The sequence below is a fragment of the Saimiri boliviensis genome, chromosome 19, assembly GCF_048565385.1.
Source record: "Saimiri boliviensis isolate mSaiBol1 chromosome 19, mSaiBol1.pri, whole genome shotgun sequence".
NCBI classification, from domain to species: Eukaryota; Metazoa; Chordata; class Mammalia; order Primates; family Cebidae; genus Saimiri; species Saimiri boliviensis.
Window position 1 is genome coordinate 36,509,043 of NC_133467.1, and position 16,978 is coordinate 36,526,020.

Sequence of the window (16,978 nt, forward strand, 5' to 3'; positions counted from 1 at the left end):
TATGTTATTTGTACATTTTTAACAGAGCATAGGGCATGCATGAGGATTTGCCTCTAGAGAATTGGTGGTGCTGTGTGCATACCCTGGACCTAGGACCATACAGATATCCCTTGAGACCCTAGCAGAAGAAATCCTAAAACTGGGACTGTGACTCTTGCTCATAGGATTGCCTGTGTCATCAGCAGAAGTCTACAGAACAAGGATTCTCTCAAGGTTTCTGGGGCAACAGGCCAGGTGGCCAATCAACTCCTAGGCCCAGGGTCATTGTTGGAGGCGTAAATGTTGCTATGACTACTGAAACCTCGGTTACTGAACTAAACAGAAAGAAGAGCCTGTCAAGTCTCCTCAGACTATATCAAGCAAATCTATAAACATGTCTGTGGAAAAGATGACAAAAGTAGAAGAGGTATGCAGAGTTGGAAGGAGGGGCTGGGTTGAAGTTTGATGAGGTTTCCAGATCAATTTACTATAAGTGCATCTTTTACTGGGAAAGGCTTTTGATGTAACAAGGGTATACTATAATTAGTAACAGGAGTGGGAGGCTATGTCTAGTACATAGTAGGTATTCAAATATGTGCTGCATCCAACCCCTGCATGTTTTCTTAGATCATTCTGAAAGAAGTAGAGCTTTCCTCTTCCTATCCCCCCTAGGAAATTGACTGCTTTCTTTCTCAAAAAGGACTAAGTCTCTCATTAGAATAGGGTTCTAGAGGTGAGGTTCTGGAGACTGAGGCAGATCAACAGAACTACCTTTTCTTGCAGAGTTTTCAAAGGGTCATGGGACTTAAGAAGATGGTCGACAGGTAATCTGCTACTATCCCCTCTCTTTACCTTTGAGCTTGACCTTTCACTCTACTGTCCTCCCTGAGCCACCTCCCAACTCTGCTGCATCTCTTTAGGTGCTGGTCAAACAGGAAAACAAATGTGGAAAGGGGGAGAAGCAGCCTTGTTCTCAAAGCAAACGAAATCAGCCTCTTAGCGCCCACTAGATTAGGTTTTTATTGTCCCCTGCTTCCCATTCTCTGGAGGAAAATTGAAGCTTGTTTTTATTATTTTTATTAAGAATTCAGGCCGGGCGCAGTGGCTCACGCCTGTGATCCCAACACTTTGGGAAGCCGAGACAGGTGGATCACGAGGTCAAGAGATTGAGACCATCCTGGTCAACATGGTGAAACCCCGTCGCTACTAAAAATTCAAAAAATTAGCTGGGCATGGTGGCGCATGCCTATAATCCCAGCTACTCAGGAGGCTGAGGCAGGAGAATTGCCTGAACCCAGGAGGCGGAGGTTGCGGTGAGCCGAGATCGCACCTTTGCACTCCAGCCTGGGTAACGAGCGAAACTCCATCTCAAAAAAAAAAAAAAATTCAACACTGTGGCTCACGCCTGAAATCCCAGCACTTTGGGAAGCCAAGGCAGGTGGATCACAAGGTCAGGAGTTCGAGACCAGCCTGGCCATTATGGTGAAAATGCAAAATACCTCTACTAAAAATGAAAAAAAAATTAGCCAGGCGTGGTCGCGGGCACCTGTAATCCCAACTACTCAGGAGGTGGAGGTTGCAGTGAGCCAAGATTGCACCACTGCACTCCAGCCTGGGCAACAGAGCGAATAAGACTCCATCTCAAAACAAAAAAAGAATTCAAGTATTTGTTGCCTGGCTTTGTACTAATCATGTAGTTGGTAGTGCAGTATTTGTTGAATCAGTGAATGAGAAGATTCACAAGACTGGGCTGCGTATCATTTCTACCTGATGAGCTTTTGAAAATACGCTGATGCAAGCCTGCCATGGTGAGTCACACCTATAATCCCAGCACTTTGGGAGGCCAAGGCAGAGGATTGCTTTAGCCCAGAGTTCAAGGCCAGCCTGGGCAAAATTAGCCAGGTGTGGTGTTGTATACCTGTAGTCTCACCTACTCAGGAGGCTGAAGCAGAAGAATCCTTTGAGCCTAGATCAAGGCTGCAGCGAGCTGTGATGCTACCACTGCATTCCAGCCTGGGTGAGAGAGGAAGACCCTGTCCCAAAACAAAACAAAATGGGCTAGGTGCATTGGCTCATGCCTGTAATCCCAACACTTTGGGAGGCCAAGGTAGGTGGATCGCTTCAGCTCAGGAGTTTGAGACCAGCCTAGGCAACATGGCAAGATCCCGATCTCTACCAAAAAATTTAATTTAAATAAATAAATAGGGCTGGCGCGGTGGCTCAAGCCTGTAATCCCAGCACTTTGGGAGGCCGAGGCGGGTGGATCACGAGGTCAAAAGATCGAGACCATCCTGGTCAATATGGTGAAATCCCGTCTCTACTAAAAATACAAAAAATTAGCTGGGAGTGGTGGCGCGTGCCTGTAATCCCAGCTACTCGGGAGGCTGAGGCAGGAGAATTGCCTGAACCCAGGAGGCGGAGGTTGCGGTGAGCCGAGATCGCGCCATTGCACTCCAGCCTGGGTAACAAGAGCAAAACTCCGTCTCAAAAAAAAAAAATAAATAAATAAATAAATAAATAAATAAATACTGATGCCTAGTTCTTAGCCTAGGAGATTCTGATTAAAATGGTCTGAGATGGGATTAAGAGAAGCCTTTTTTTAAAGTTTCAAAGGTTATATCCAGAGCTAGCAAGGATGTGAAGAAACAAAAACACATGTAATTTTAATAGGAGTCTAGGTTGATACAGCCGTGTTTACAAAGGCAGTTAGATAAAATCTATCAAAATTTGAATTCACGTATCTGTTGAACTGGCAAAAATAGGAATTTACCTTACATGTACATACTAGGAAAAGCACTGGAAGGTACATACATAAGAATGTTTGTGACAATGGCCGGGCGCGGTGACTCAAGCCTGTAATCCCAGCACTTTGGGAGGCCGAGGCGGGTGGATCACGAGGTCAACAGATCGAGACCATCCTGGTCAACATGGTGAAACCCCGTCTCTACTAAAAATACAAAAAATTAGCTGGGCATGGTGGCACGTGCCTGTAATCCCAGCTACTCAGGAGGCTGAGGCAGGAGAATTGCCTGAACCCAGGAGGCGGAGGTTGCGGTGAGCCAAGATCGCGCCATTGCACTCCAGCCTGGGTAACAAGAGCGAAACTCCGTCTCAAAAAAAAAAAAAAAAAAAAAAGAATGTTTGTGACAATATTGCTTTTATTTATTTATTTAGAGACAGAATTGAGCTCTTGTTTCCCAGGCTGGAGTGCAGTGGCACGATAGCTTACTGCAACCTTTGCCTCCCGGGTCCAAGAAATTCTCCTGCCTCAGCCTCCTGAGTAGCTGGGATTACAGGTGCCCACCACCACACCCAGCTAATTTTTGTATTTTCAGTAGAGATGGGGTTTCACCATATTGGCCAGGCTGGTCTTCAACTCCTGACCTCAGGCGATCCACCCACCTCGGCCTCCCAAAGTGCGGGGATTACAGGCGTGAGCCACCACATGGACAGGTGTTTTTTTTGAGACAGGGTCTCACTATGTTACCCAGACTAGTCTTGAACTCCTGGGCTCAAGCAATAAGTGGCCTGTAGACTCGAGTAGCTGGGAGTTACAGGTGTGTGCCGCCATGCCTGGCAAGCATTGTTGATAAAAGTAAAAAAGCTAGAAAACCTAGCTGGTTAAATTGTACAGACATCCTGTGCAGTCACCTTTAAACTAAATGAAGTAAATCTCAATGCGATAATATGAAAAGTTAAGAATGGGCGCAGTGGCTCACACCTGTAGCAGGAGAATCACGCCTTTAGCAGGAGAATCACGCCTGTAGCAGGAGAATCACGCCTGTGGCGGGAGAATCACTTGAACCCAAGAGGCAGAGGTTGTGGTGAGCCGAGATCACGCCATCACACTCCAGCCTGGGCAACAAGAGCAAAACTCCGTCTCAAAAAAAGAAGAAGATGTACTTGCCAATAGAAATTTTTATGATAGAAAAATTTTGGCCAGGTGCGGTGTCTCATGTCTGTAATCCCAGCACTTTGGGAGGCTGAGGTGGGCGGATTGCTTGAGGCCAGGAGTTCAAGACCAGCCTGGCCAACATGGCAAAACCCAGTCTCTGCTAAAAAAAAATACAAAAATTACCTTGGCATGGACCAGGCGCAGTGGCTCACACCTGTAATCCCAGCACTTTGGGAGGACAAGGTGGGTGGATCTCCTGAGGTCAGGAGTTCGAGACCAGCCTGACCAACATGGAGAAACCCTGTCTCTACTAAAAGTGCAGAATTACCCAGGCATGGTGGCACATGCCTGTAATCCCAGCTACTCGGGAGGCTGAAGCAGGAGAATTGCTTGAACTCAGGATGCAGAGGTTACAGAGAGTCAAGGTCATGCCATTGCACTCCAGTCTGGGCAACAAGAGCAAAACTCAATCTCAAAAAAAAAAAAAAAAAAAAGGAAATTAGCCGGGCATGATAGCAGGCACCTATATTCCCAGCTACTCAGGAGGTTGAAGCAGGAGAATCGCTTGAACCCTAGAGGTGGGGGCTGTAGTAAGCCGAGATTGCACCATTGCACTCAAGCCTGGGGGACAGAGCAAGACTCCATTTCAAAAAATAAAATTCTGGAAACATGCCCAAGTGGCTGGGTATGATGGCTCACACCTGTAATCCCAGAACTTTGGGAGGCCAAGGCAGAGGATCACTTGAGCCCAGGAGTTTGAGACTGGGCAACATAATGAGACCCCCGTCTCCACAAAAAAAATAAAATTAGTCAGGCACAGACCAGGTGCAGTGGCTCATGCCTATAATCCCAGGACTTTGGGAGGCCAAGACAGGCAGATCATGAGGTCAAGAGATCGAGACCATCCTAGCCAACATAGTGAAATCCCGTCTCTTCTAAAAATACAAAAATTGTCCAGGTGCTGTGGCTCATGCCTGTAATCGCAGCATTTTAGGAGGCTGAGGTGGGTGGATCATGAGGTGAGGAGTTCAAGACCGGCCTGGCCAAGATGGTGAAACCCCATCTCTACTAAAAATACAAAAAAATTAGCAGGGTATGGTGCACGTGCCTGTAGTCTGAGCTACTCAGGAGGCTGAAGCAAAGAATTGCTTGAACCGGTGGCGCGTTTGTATAGTCCCACCTATTTGGGAGGCTGAGGCTGGAGGATCTATTGAGTCCAGGAGTTCTGGGCTGTAGTGCGCTATGCGATCAGGTGTCCGCACTAAGTTCGGCATCAATATGGTGACCTCCCAGGAGCAGGGGACCACCAGGTTGCCTAAGGAGGGGTGAACCAGTCCAGGTTGGAAACAGAGCAGGTCAAAACTCCCGTGCTGATAAGTAATGGGATCTTGCCTGTGAATAGCCACTGCACTCCAGCCTGGGCAACATAGCAAGACCCCGTCTCTATTAAAAAAAAAAAAAAGGCCAGGCGCGGTGGCTCAAGCCTGTAATCCCAGCACTTTGGGAGGCCGAGGCGGGTGGATCACGAGGTCAACAGATCGAGACCATCCTGGTCAACATAGTGAAACCCCGTCTCTACTCAAAATACAAAAAATTAGCTGGGCATGGTGGCACGTGCCTGTAATCCCAGCTACTCAGGAGGCTGAGGCAGGAGAATTGCCTGAACCCAGGAGGTGGAGGTTGCGGTGAGCCGAGATCGCGCCATTGCACTCCAGCCTGGGTAACAAGAGCGAAACTCTGTCTCAAAAAAAAAAAAAAAGAAAAAGAAAAAGAATTTTTAAAAATTAAAAATAAAGCCGGGCGCGGTGGCTCAAGCCTGTAATCCCAGCACTTTGGGAGGCCGAGGCGGGTGGATCACGAGGTCGAGAGATCGAGACCATCCTGGTCAACATGGTGAAACCCCGTCTCTACTAAAAGTGCAAAAAATTAGCTGGGCATGGTGGCACGTGCCTGTAATCCCAGCTACTCCGGAGGCTGAGGCAGGAGAATTGCCTGAGCCCAGGAGGCGGAGGTTGCGGTGAGCCGAGATCGCGCCATTGCACTCCAGCCTGGGTAACAAGGGCGAAACTCTGTCTCAAAGAAAAAAAAAAAAAAAGAAAAAAAAAATTAAAAATAAAAATTTAAAAAATTTAAGAATTGCTTGAACCTGGGAGGCAGAGGTTGTAGTGAGTTGAGATCACGCCAGTACACTCTAGTGTGGGTGATAGAGCAAGACTCCGTCTTAAAAATAAATAAATAAAATACAAAAATTAGCTTGGTGTGGTGGTGGGTGCCTGTAAGCTCAGCTATTCAGGAGGCTGAGGCAGGAGAATTGCTTGAGTCCGGGAGGCGGAGGGTGCAGTGAGCTGAGAATGCACCACTGCACTCCAGCCTGGGTGACAGAGTAATACTCTGTCTAAAAAAAAAAAAAAAAAAAAAAAAAGGCCAGACACACACCTGTTGTCCCAATTACTTAGGCAGCTGAGGTAGGAGGATTGCTTGAGACCAAGAGGTTGACACTGTAATGAGCCATAATCACACCACTGCACTCCAGCCTAGGCAACAGAGTGAGACCCTGTCTAAAAAAAATACGTATGTATACAAAAATCAGCTGGGCATGGTGGCACATACCTGTAATCCCAGCTACCCAGGAGGCTGAGGCAGGAGAACCTCAGAGGCAGAGGTTGCAGTGAGACCAGATGGACACTGCACTCTAGCCTGGGCTACAGAGCAAGACTCTGACTCAAAAAAAAACAAAAACAAAAAAAAAAGAAGGCCGGGCACGGTGACTCACGCCTATAGTCCCAGCACTTTGGGAGGCCGAGGCAGGTGGATCGCGAGGTCAAGAGATCGAGACCATCTGGTCAACATGGTAAAACCCCGTCTACTAAAAATACAAAAATTAGCTAGGCATGGTGGCGCGTGCCTGTAGTCTCAGCTACTCGGGAGGCTAAGGCAGGAGAATTGCTTGAACCCAGGAGGCAGAGGTTGAGGTGAGTTGAGATCGTGCCATTGTACTCCAGCCTGGGTAACAAGAGCAAAACTCCGTCTTAAAAAAAGAAAAAAGAAGAAGAAAGAAAAAGACTTCAGTCATTCGCAACAAAATAGCAGTTTCTCGTGCAAATATATCATATACATACATATATGAAATTTTTTTTTTTTTTTTTTTTTTTTGAGACGGAGTTTCGCTCTTGTTACCCAGGCTGGAGTGCAATGGCGCGATCTCGGCTCACCGCAACCTCCGCCTCCTGGGTTCAAGCAATTCTCCTGCCTCAGCCTCCTGAGTAGCTGGGATTACAGGCACGCGCCACCATGCCCAGCTAATTTTTTGTATTTTTAGTAGAGACGGGGTTTTACCATGTTGACCAGGATGGTCTCGATCTGTTGACCTCGTGATCCACCCGCTTCGGCCTCCCAAAGTGCTGGGATTACAGGCTTGAGCCACCGCGCCCGGCCGAAAAATTTTTTTAATTAACCCGAGGGCCGGGGGTGGTGGCTCACGCCTGTAATCCTAGCACTTTGGTAGGCCGATGGGGGCAGATCACAAGATCAAGAGGTCAAGACCATCCTGGACAAAAGGTAAAAACCCCATATCTATTAAAAATATAAAAATTAGCTGGGCATAGTGGCACATGCCCGTAATCCCAGCTACTCAGGATGGTGAGGCAGGAGAATCGCTTGAACCTGTGAGGTGGAGGTTGCAGTGAGCTGAAATCATGCCACTGCACTCCAGCCTGGTGACAAGAGTGCTACTCTGTCCCCAAATAATAATTAACTTGAGTAGCTGGGACCCGCCACCATGCCCAGCTTATTTTTATATATTTTTAGTAGAGATGGGATTTCACCATGTTGGCCAGGCTGGCCTCGAACTCCTGCCTGACCTTGAGTGATCCACCCGCCTTGGCCTCCCAAAGTGCTGGATTACAGGCGTGAGCCACTGTGCCCAGTTAGAGATAACTTTTTTTTTTTTTTTTTTTTTTTTTTTTTTTTTTTTTTTTTGAGACAGAGTCTCTCTGTTTTAAGACAGTCTTACTCTGTCACCCAGGCTAGAGTGCAGTGGTACAATCCTGGCTCACTGCAGCCTCCACCTCCCAGGTTCAAGTGCTTCTCATGCCCCAGCCTCCTGGGTAGCTGGGGATTGCAGGTGCATGCCACCATGCCAGATTAGTTTTTGTATTTTTAGTAGAGATGGGGTTTCACCATGTTGACCAGGCTGGTCTTGAACTCCTAGCCTTGAGTTATCCACCTGCCTCGGCCTCCCAAAGTGCTGGGATTACAGGCTGAGCCTGTGCACCCAGAAAATTTTTTGCTTTTAATTTAATAGATTTCTGTGTGGACTCAATTTTTTCAACATGTGGAAAATGTACTTTTGATTTTTTTTTTTTTTTTTTTTTTTTTTTTGAGACAGAGTTTCGCTCTTGTTACCCAGGCTGGAGTGCAATGGCGCGATCTCGGCTCACCGCAACCTCTGCCTCCTGGGTTCAGGCAATTCTCCTGCCTCAGCCTCCTGAGTAGCTGGGATTACAGGCACACTCCACCACGCCCAGCTAATGTTTTGTATTTTTAGTAGAGACGGGGTTTCACCATGTTGACCAGGATGGTCTCGATCTCTTGACCTCGTGATCCACCCGCCTTGGCCTCCCAAAGTGCTGGGATTACAGGCGTGAGCCACCGCGCCCGGCCGTACTTTTGATTTTTTCAAAATCCCAACAGTGAATATATGCCGGGAGATGGAGGTTATAGTGAGCCGAGATTGTGCCACTGCACTCCAGCCTGGCCGACAGAGGGAGACTCTTTCTCAAAAGAAAAAAAAATAGCTGGGCATGGTGGCAGGCACCTGTAATCCCAGCTACTCGGGAGGGTGAGGCATGAGAATTGCTTGAACCCAGGAAGCAGAGGTTGCAGTGAGCCAAGATTGCGCCATTGCACTCTCGCCTGGGCAACTAAGCTAGACTATTTCTCAAAAAAAAAAAAAAAAAATTAAAACCTCAATGAAGATTCCAGTCTAGCCAGGGCTGAGAATCACTAGTATGATAGAAGGGATATTAGCTTTAGAGAAATTGGATTTGAGGCCGGGTGTGATGGCTCACACCTGCAATCCCAGCACTTTGGTATACCAAGGTAGGTGGATTACCTGAGGTCAGGAGTTGGACACCATCCTGGCCAACACGGCAAAACCCTATTGCTACTAAAAATACAAAAATTAGCCAGACATGGTGGAGCATGCCTGTAGTCCCAGCTACTCAAGAGGCCAAGGCAGGAGGATTGCTTGAACCCTGGAGGCAGATTGCAATGAGCCAAGATCACACCACTGCATGCCAGCCTAGATGACAGAATGAAACTCTGGATTTGAGACCCAGGTCTGCCATTAAGTGACCTTGGGCATCTCACAACTTTTAGTTTCCTTATCTGTATTAGGTAAAAATTAATGCCTATGCCACATAGTTATCATAGTGATTAAATGATATAATGTACTTAATACATACTAGGTTCTAAATTACCCTTTTAAGGATTTTACAGTCTTCTGACAGTAGGACAGACGTTCCAGGACAGCCTCACTCTATGGGGTTTTTGTCTTGCCTCCTAATCTAACCCATTCAACCTCTGCCCACCTGGAGCAGGTGGCGAAATGCACATACTGACTGTCTGTGGCAAATGACATTGGCCCAGAGAAGAAACCCATATGCCACCCTAAAGATGCAGGACACCATGGCACAAGAATTGGCACTGGCCAAAAAGCAACTACTAAGGGTGAGTTCTAGCAGGGCAGCCTGAAGCCTCATTCATTACTGCCCTGTGCGTTTGCCCACTGAGTTTTCCGAGCTCTTAGTGTGTGTCATTGCACATTTATCTCGTTTGCCTCTAGGTTTTCAGCTTTACACCAGAGCAACATAACTCTAACCCTGTTGCCAGAACTCTTTTTCATTTGATTCTTTGCATCCACCTTATAGGCAGCACATCTTAAAGTCCCAAAGTATACTCTAGTTCCTGCTCCTTTCATCTTGGAAACTCAAAACTGCATCTTAGGCTGGGTGCCTGGCTCACGCCTGTAATCCCAGCACTTTGGGAGACCAAGACGGGCAGATTGCTTGAGCCCAGGAGTTTGAGACCAGCTTGGCCAACATGGAGAAACCCCACCTCTACTAAAAACACAAAAATTGGCTAGGCGTGGCAGCACATGCCTATAATCCCAGCTACTTGGGAAGCTGAGGCATGAGAACCGCTTGACCCAAGGCAGAGGTTGCAGTGAGCTGAGATTGTGCCACTGCACTCCAGCCTGGGTGACAGAGTAAGACTCAGTCTCAAAAACAAACAAACAAGGCCGGGCGCGGTGGCTCAAGCCTGTAATCCCAGCACTTTGGGAGGCCGAGGCGGGTGGATCACGAGGTCGATAGATCGAGACCATCCTGGTCAACATGGTGAAACCCCGTCTCTACTAAAGATACAAAAAATTAGCTGGGCATGGTGGCGCATGCCTGTAATCCCAGCTACTCAGGAGGCTGAGACAGGAGAATTGCCTGAACCCAGGAGGCGGAGGTTGCGGTGAGCCGAGATCGCGCCATTGCACTCCAGCCTGGGTAACAAGAGCGAAACTCCATCTCAAAAAAAAAAAAAACACAAACTGCCTCTTAGTGCGTATCTCTCTCTCTTCCGGGGTCCCAACTTGCTGTCAGTAATCATCTTTGTCTTTTTGTTTTTGTTTTTGATATGCAGTCTCACTCTTACCCAGGCTGGAGTGCAGTGGCATGATCTCGGCTTACTGCAACCTCCACCTCCTGGGTTCAAGCGATTCTACTGCCTCAGTCTCAAGTAGTCCTGAGTAGCTAGGACTACAGGCACGTGCCAGCATGCCTGGCTAATTTTTTGCATTTTTAGTAGAGATGGGTTTTCACCATGTTAGCCAGTATGATCTCCATCTCCTGACATTGTGACCCGCCTGCCACGGCCTCCCAAACTGCTGGGATTACAGGTGTGAGCCACCGCGCCCAGTATGTAACCATCTTTGTATCCCAGTTGCCTAATAAGAGTTTCTGGTTCATGGTAGGTTCTCAGCAAATATTTGCCAAACATAGGGCTTCAACCGTGGAGAAAAAAATTGGATAGGTTTCCCCTCCACTGGTTCAGTCTCTGCTACCACCTAGCCTTATGTCACAACTAAGTCCAGCTCCAAGAGAACACAAGTAATGGGAAAGCAACTAGGGAGAAAGAATAAGAAAGGGTGGTAAACAGAAGCAAACACCATACTCTATTCTGTCCTCCCTACCAGGTTCGCCAAGCTGCCCTGCACCAGCTGTTTGAAAAGGAGTATCAGCAGTACCAGCGGGAATTAAATCAGATAGGCAAAGCTTTTTATGTAGAGAGATTGTGATGGCATCCGAAACAACGTTCTTCCTTTCTCAATATGCCTGCTAACCTAGCCTTCTAGAGCCTCTACCACCTTGAACCTCCCTCCCAAAACATACCTGGATCTCGCTATCTGCCTTGGACTTAAGACAGTGCTCCCACTCTCACTTCACTTTTGTTAATCCCTTGCTGCTGTTTGGGAAGCAATCTATGAAACAACGGTAAAAACAAGAGTGACGCCTTGTGGTCAGAGTGGGATTTACTGTGTTGACGTAAGAGGGCAGGGGTGAGGAGGGGCGGACAAAGTGAGTTGAGAATCCTGATTTTGTATAACAAATAAAATGAGTTCTTAAAGGCTCAAACTTAGACCACTGGGCTCATTCTTTCAGGTCTAAATCTTGATTTGTCTCGAAAGTGTTTATTTTTCAGCTACTATAATCTTAACTTCCTGGATTTTGTTCACCACCTCTCAGATATCACTTTCACTTATCTTTTCTGTATACTTGGATAAATTGCTCTGAATGTGGCTATTAAGCTAGCTAAAGGCACTGTGGTGCTTGCATGACAGGAGGGCTGCATTTTGGATTTTCAGTCAGCCAGTTATTGCGAAATTTTGGACAAGTCTCTTTCCTCTGGGCCTGAATTCCCACCTATGCCAAGTGAAAGGGTTCCAAACTTAAATGTCTCCAGGGGTCAGGCAGGTAATGTGGCATTTCTAAGGAATTAGGAGTGATGGGATTTGTAGGGGGCTGGAAAGAGCAGTCAAAATAAAGGCACTTGAAAGTCTGAAAAATACTGAAACATACAGATTGACCGTGTGTGTCTGTCATATGAAGCCCATAGACAACTTTACCTACAAGGGTCCACTTTACAGGCTGGGTGTGGTGGCTCATACCTGGTAACCCCAGCACTTTGGCAGGCTGAGATGGGTGGATCACCTGAGGTCAGAAGTTCAAGACCAGCCTGGTCAGCCATGGCCAACATGGTGAAACCCCGTCTCTACTAAAAGTACAAGAAATTAGCCAGGTGTGGTGGCAGGCACCGATAATCCCAGCTACTCGGGAGGGTGAGGCAGGGGAATCACTTGAAGCTGGGAGGCAGAGGTTGCAGTGAGCTGAGATTGTGCTATTGCACTACAGCCTGGGTGACAGCAAGACTCCATCTCAAAAATAAAAACGGTCTACTTTACATGTGAATGACATCCCAAGCTAGAGAGACCCCCATTTCACAGCCAGTGACAGCTGCAGGAATATACTATCAGTCCCTGAATACACTCCCTGAACACACCATCGCTCCCTGATGTAAGTGCCATTATACATTACTTTGCCCTGTGCTCTCACCTTGCTGTTGGCATCCTCACTGGTCACTCATCCTGTCCACATGATCTTTTCCTGACCTCAACTCTATGTGCCTAGGTCTTCACTGCAAAACTCATACCCTTCCCTCCAACCCAAGTCTGTCTCCATCTGTCTCTATTCAGTCTCCTACTGAACACCCCATTTTACTTCTAGCTGTCAGGTTTCTTCCTCTGCCCCTACACATCCCACTGATCAAGAGGCAGTATAGTATAAAAATAAGAGCACAGGCTTTGGAGTCAGGTGTGGGTTCAAATTCTGGCTTCACCTCTTTAATTCTTGTGTCATCATGTGGAAGTGATTAGCTTACCTGGCCTCAGTTTCCTCTGAAAGTGATTAGCTTCCTCTGGCCTCAGTTTCCACCACCGGGCCAGGTGCGGTGGCTCACATCTGTAATCCCAGCACTTTGGGAGACCAAGGCAGGCAGGTAACCTGAGGTCAGGAGTTCAAGACCAGCCTGGCCAATATGGTGAAACCCTGGCTCTACTAAAAATACAAAAATTAGCCAGGTGTGGTGGCGCGCCCCTGTAGTCCCAGCTACTTGGGAGGCTGAGGCAGGAAAATTGCTTGAACCCAGGAGGTGGAGGTTACAGTGAGCTGAGATCGTGCCGTTTCGCTCCAGCCTGGGTGACAGAGCAAGACTCCATCTAAGAAAAAAAAAATGTCCTCTTGTGAAAATTAGGACAATAATGCCCATCTCATAGGATCATTTGAATAATTAAGATAATGTATATAGCAATACAGGGCAAGCCCAGTGCTTGGCACACAGCTGGTATCCTCCATGTTCTCCCTCAGGAGATTTCTCTGTGACCCAGGTCCTTCAGAAGTTGCTTGCAGGCCTCTAGGCCAGGCCTCTTATCAAATACCACTCTCCACCCATGCCCATTCCTCTCTCTGTGCTACATATCCATGCAACCCCCAGTTTCCATCACCTCTGCTTCCCAAACCCTCTTTCATCAATAACTACTCATGAATGCTCGTATCAAATGATGTGGAATTCACAGCCTAGTTGGAGAGCCAGGCACTGAATAAGTAACAAGTATGGTATAAGTTTTATTTTGTTTTTGAGACAGAGTTTTGCTTTGCCGCCAGGCACCAGGCTGGAGTTCAGTGGTGCGACCTTGGCTCATTGCAACCTCCGCCTCCCGGTTTCAAGCAATTCTCCTGCCTCAGCCTCCCTAGTAGCTGGGACTACAGGTGCACACCACCATGCCCAGCTAATTTTTTTTTTTTAAGATGCCATTTAGCAAACACCCAGTTCTTTGTATACTTTTTGAAGCTCTTTTTTTTTTTTTTCTTTTTTTTTTTTGTGGCGGAGTTTTTGCTCTTGTTACCCAGGCTGGAGTGCAATGGTGCGATCTCGGCTCACCACAACCTCCGACTCCTGGGTTCAGGCAATTCTCCTGCCTCAGCCTCCTGAGTAGCTGGGATTACAGGCATGCACCACCATGCCCAGCTAATTTTTTGTATTTTTAGTAGAGACGGGGTTTCACCATGTTGACGAGGATGGTCTCGATCTCTTGACTTCGTGATCCACCCGCCTCGGCCTCTCAAAGTGTTGGGATTACAGGCGTGAGCCACCGCGCTCGGCAATTTTTGTATTTTTAGTAGAGATGGGGTTTCACCATGTTGGCCAGGATGGTCTTGATCTCTTGACCTCGTGATCTGCCCACCTCAGCCTCCCAAAGTGCTGGGATTACAGGTGTGAGCCACTGCAACTGGCCGGTATAAATTTCATAGGATACAAAACCATACATGTGACCTGGATTTGACCCAGAAACCTGAGACTGAGTCATCCATTCCTATGTCTGCCTGTGTCCTCCCCCACCCTCTATTTTCTGAAGTTTCATCTCACCTTCAGTTTTTTGGTTGTTGTTTTTTTTTTGTTTTGTTTTGTTTTTGTTTTTGTTTTTTTTTTTTTTTTTTTGAGACAAGGTCTTGCTCTTTGCCTAGGCTGGAGTGCAGTAGTACAATCATGGCTCATTGCAGGCTCAGCCTCCTGGGCTCAAGCAATCCCCCATCCTCATCCTCCTGAGTAGCTGGAACCACAGGCACATGCAACCACACCTGGCTATTTTTTTGTAGAGATGGGGTCTCACTATGTTGCTCAGGCTGGTCTCAAACCCCTGGGCTCAAGCGATCCTCTGCCTCAGCATGAGCCAAATAGTTGGCTGCACCTTTTTTGTTTTTCTTTTTTTAGGTGGAGTCTCCCTCTTTCACCTAGGCTGGAGTGCAGTGGTGCAATCTCAGCTCACTGCAACCTCCGCCCTCCCAGTTCAAGTGATTCTCTTGCCTCATCCTCCCAAATAGCTGGGTCTACAGGTGCCTGCCATCACACTCGGCTATTTTTTTTTTTTTTTTTAAGACAGAGTCTCATTCTGTCACCCAGGCTGGAGTGTAGTGGCACAATCTCAGCTCACTGCAACTTCTGCCTCCCAAGTTCAAGCGATTCTCCTGCCTCAGCCTCCGGAGGAGCTAGGACTACAAGCACCGGCCACCACGCCAAGCAAATTTTTATATTTTTAGTAGAGATGAGGTTTTACCATATTGGCCAGTCTGGTTTCTGCCCACCTCAGCCTCCCAAAGTGCTGGGATTATAGGTGTGAGCCACCACGCCCGGCCTGCACCTTCATTTTTTAAATCCTCCCCCATATACTGCCAGGCAGTATAGCCTGGCATTAGGAGAACAGACTTTAACACTGGACAGATCTGGGTTTCAGTGCTGGCTCTGTCACTTACTGACTGCGTGGTCTTGTGCAAGTTATTTTAATTTTCTGGGTTACAGTTCCTTATGCTGTATGTAAAAAGGGAAACAATGCCTAATTCACTGGGTTGCTGTAGGGATTAAATAAAGCACTTAGCAGTAAGTAGCACAAAATGTCCAATAAATGGTAACCCATAATTATGATTTATTGCTCCTATGATAGATTTTTTCCTTATTTCCTTTCCATTACCTGGCCTCCCCTTACCTCAGGCAGATTCCTTCACCAACCCCTTCTATTTTTCTATTCTTCTTTCCTCTGTTCATTTGAACCCACTGAAGGCCCCATCCCCTCTGCCTTGATCCCTGACCTTGGCCTCTTCCCCCAGGGCTTGTCAGTGCCAGGCTGGCTCTAGTATTGGCAGGTCGGCCCCCTACAGAGCCCATCTCCTCTGATCCTGTCTATTCTGTCTGCTCTCATAACATCACCCCATCATCCCCATTCGGCCCCTCTTCCCTCTGTGGCTAATGCTATATACAGCTCCTCTGGCTCAGAGGGGCTCAGTCCTGTTTGAAATGGCTGCATAGTAGATATTTCCAGGACAGCTAAACGGCTTTCATCAAAGGCCATCTGATGTTTCTACCTAAGTATGCCATACAAAATCTCCTTCCAAGACAGCTGCTCCTCTCCTGCATCCATATTCCCAGTCTGCCTCTCTGTTCTTCTACTGCCCAAACACTAAAGTCCTTTTCATTCCTGCTAGTGTCTTTCCCAGCCTCTCTTCCTCCAGCTTCTGGTTCTTGAGTGTGGGTACGTTTCTCAGAGACGGGAACTAGAACTTGGGGGGTTCAGGATAAGAAGGGAAAACAAGAAAGTACAAATTACACACACATCCCCTTTAGGAGCCAAAAAACAAAAAAAAAAACGTAAGACAACACCCCAGTTGCCCACCTTGGGGCCTGTATGTGCCCATTTGTTAGTCTTCCCCTGAAAGGCAAGAGCTATACCACAGAAATTGACTGGGGCTTGGGACGAGCTATCGATCTACATCAAGGACACTGTGTAGTTGCTATATGCTGGGGGTTGGGGTGGGTATCTGGAATGGGAACAAGGACACATGGAACAGGCCTGGGGCTGAAGCAGAGTGTCCTTCTCCCACCCCCACACTTCCACTCAAGCCCCCCAGCCCCCAATGCAGCTATAACTTGGGCTCTTTTCTGCCACAGTGGAGAGAAGCATCTGCCTGCCACATGACATTCAACAGATCTGATTCTCTCCAAAAGAGAAGTCCCGCATGGAGAGAAGTCCCACATATGGGAATCTGGCTGGATTCCTGTGAGGGAAGACCCTTGAAGAAGCCAGCCTGGAGTTCTGGTAAAAAGCCCCAGAAGAGGAGAGGAGTCCTGTGGACTACAGACTGCTTCCTGGCAGAAGGAGTTTCCTCTCTTACCCTTAATCTAAAGCCTTAGTTTCAATTCTGCCAAGCAAAGTGGGGGACTGTAAGTCTTCTCTTCTGGAATCCACAATGGAACCTGCCAGGGAGACAAGTTATCCTTCTGCTCTGGACATCCAAGGGTCACTTTAAGGAGGATCTCTGGAGGACATGGGGAGAAGGTGAGAAGGGTTAAGCTGGCAGACAAGGGAAGGCAAGCATCTGTAGCACTTAAAAGCAGGACAGTGCCTCCTGAACAGACCTCAGCAGCCTTGTGGGGGTGATCTGGAAA

At 47.5% G+C, this 16,978-nt stretch overlaps 1 protein-coding gene across 1 annotated transcript; it reads left to right on the plus strand.

Annotated features, from left to right (window-relative positions):
• Nucleotides 1-39: 39 nt before the first annotated feature.
• On the plus strand, nucleotides 40-11,559 carry CFAP141 (cilia and flagella associated protein 141). Its single transcript, XM_003941862.3, has 4 exons — nucleotides 40-406; nucleotides 763-803; nucleotides 9,475-9,604; nucleotides 11,121-11,559. Exons 1-4 carry the CDS (start codon nucleotides 374-376, stop codon nucleotides 11,220-11,222), a joined length of 306 nt encoding a protein of 101 aa, XP_003941911.1. The 5' UTR covers nucleotides 40-373; the 3' UTR covers nucleotides 11,223-11,559.
• Nucleotides 11,560-16,978: the final 5,419 nt, after the last annotated feature.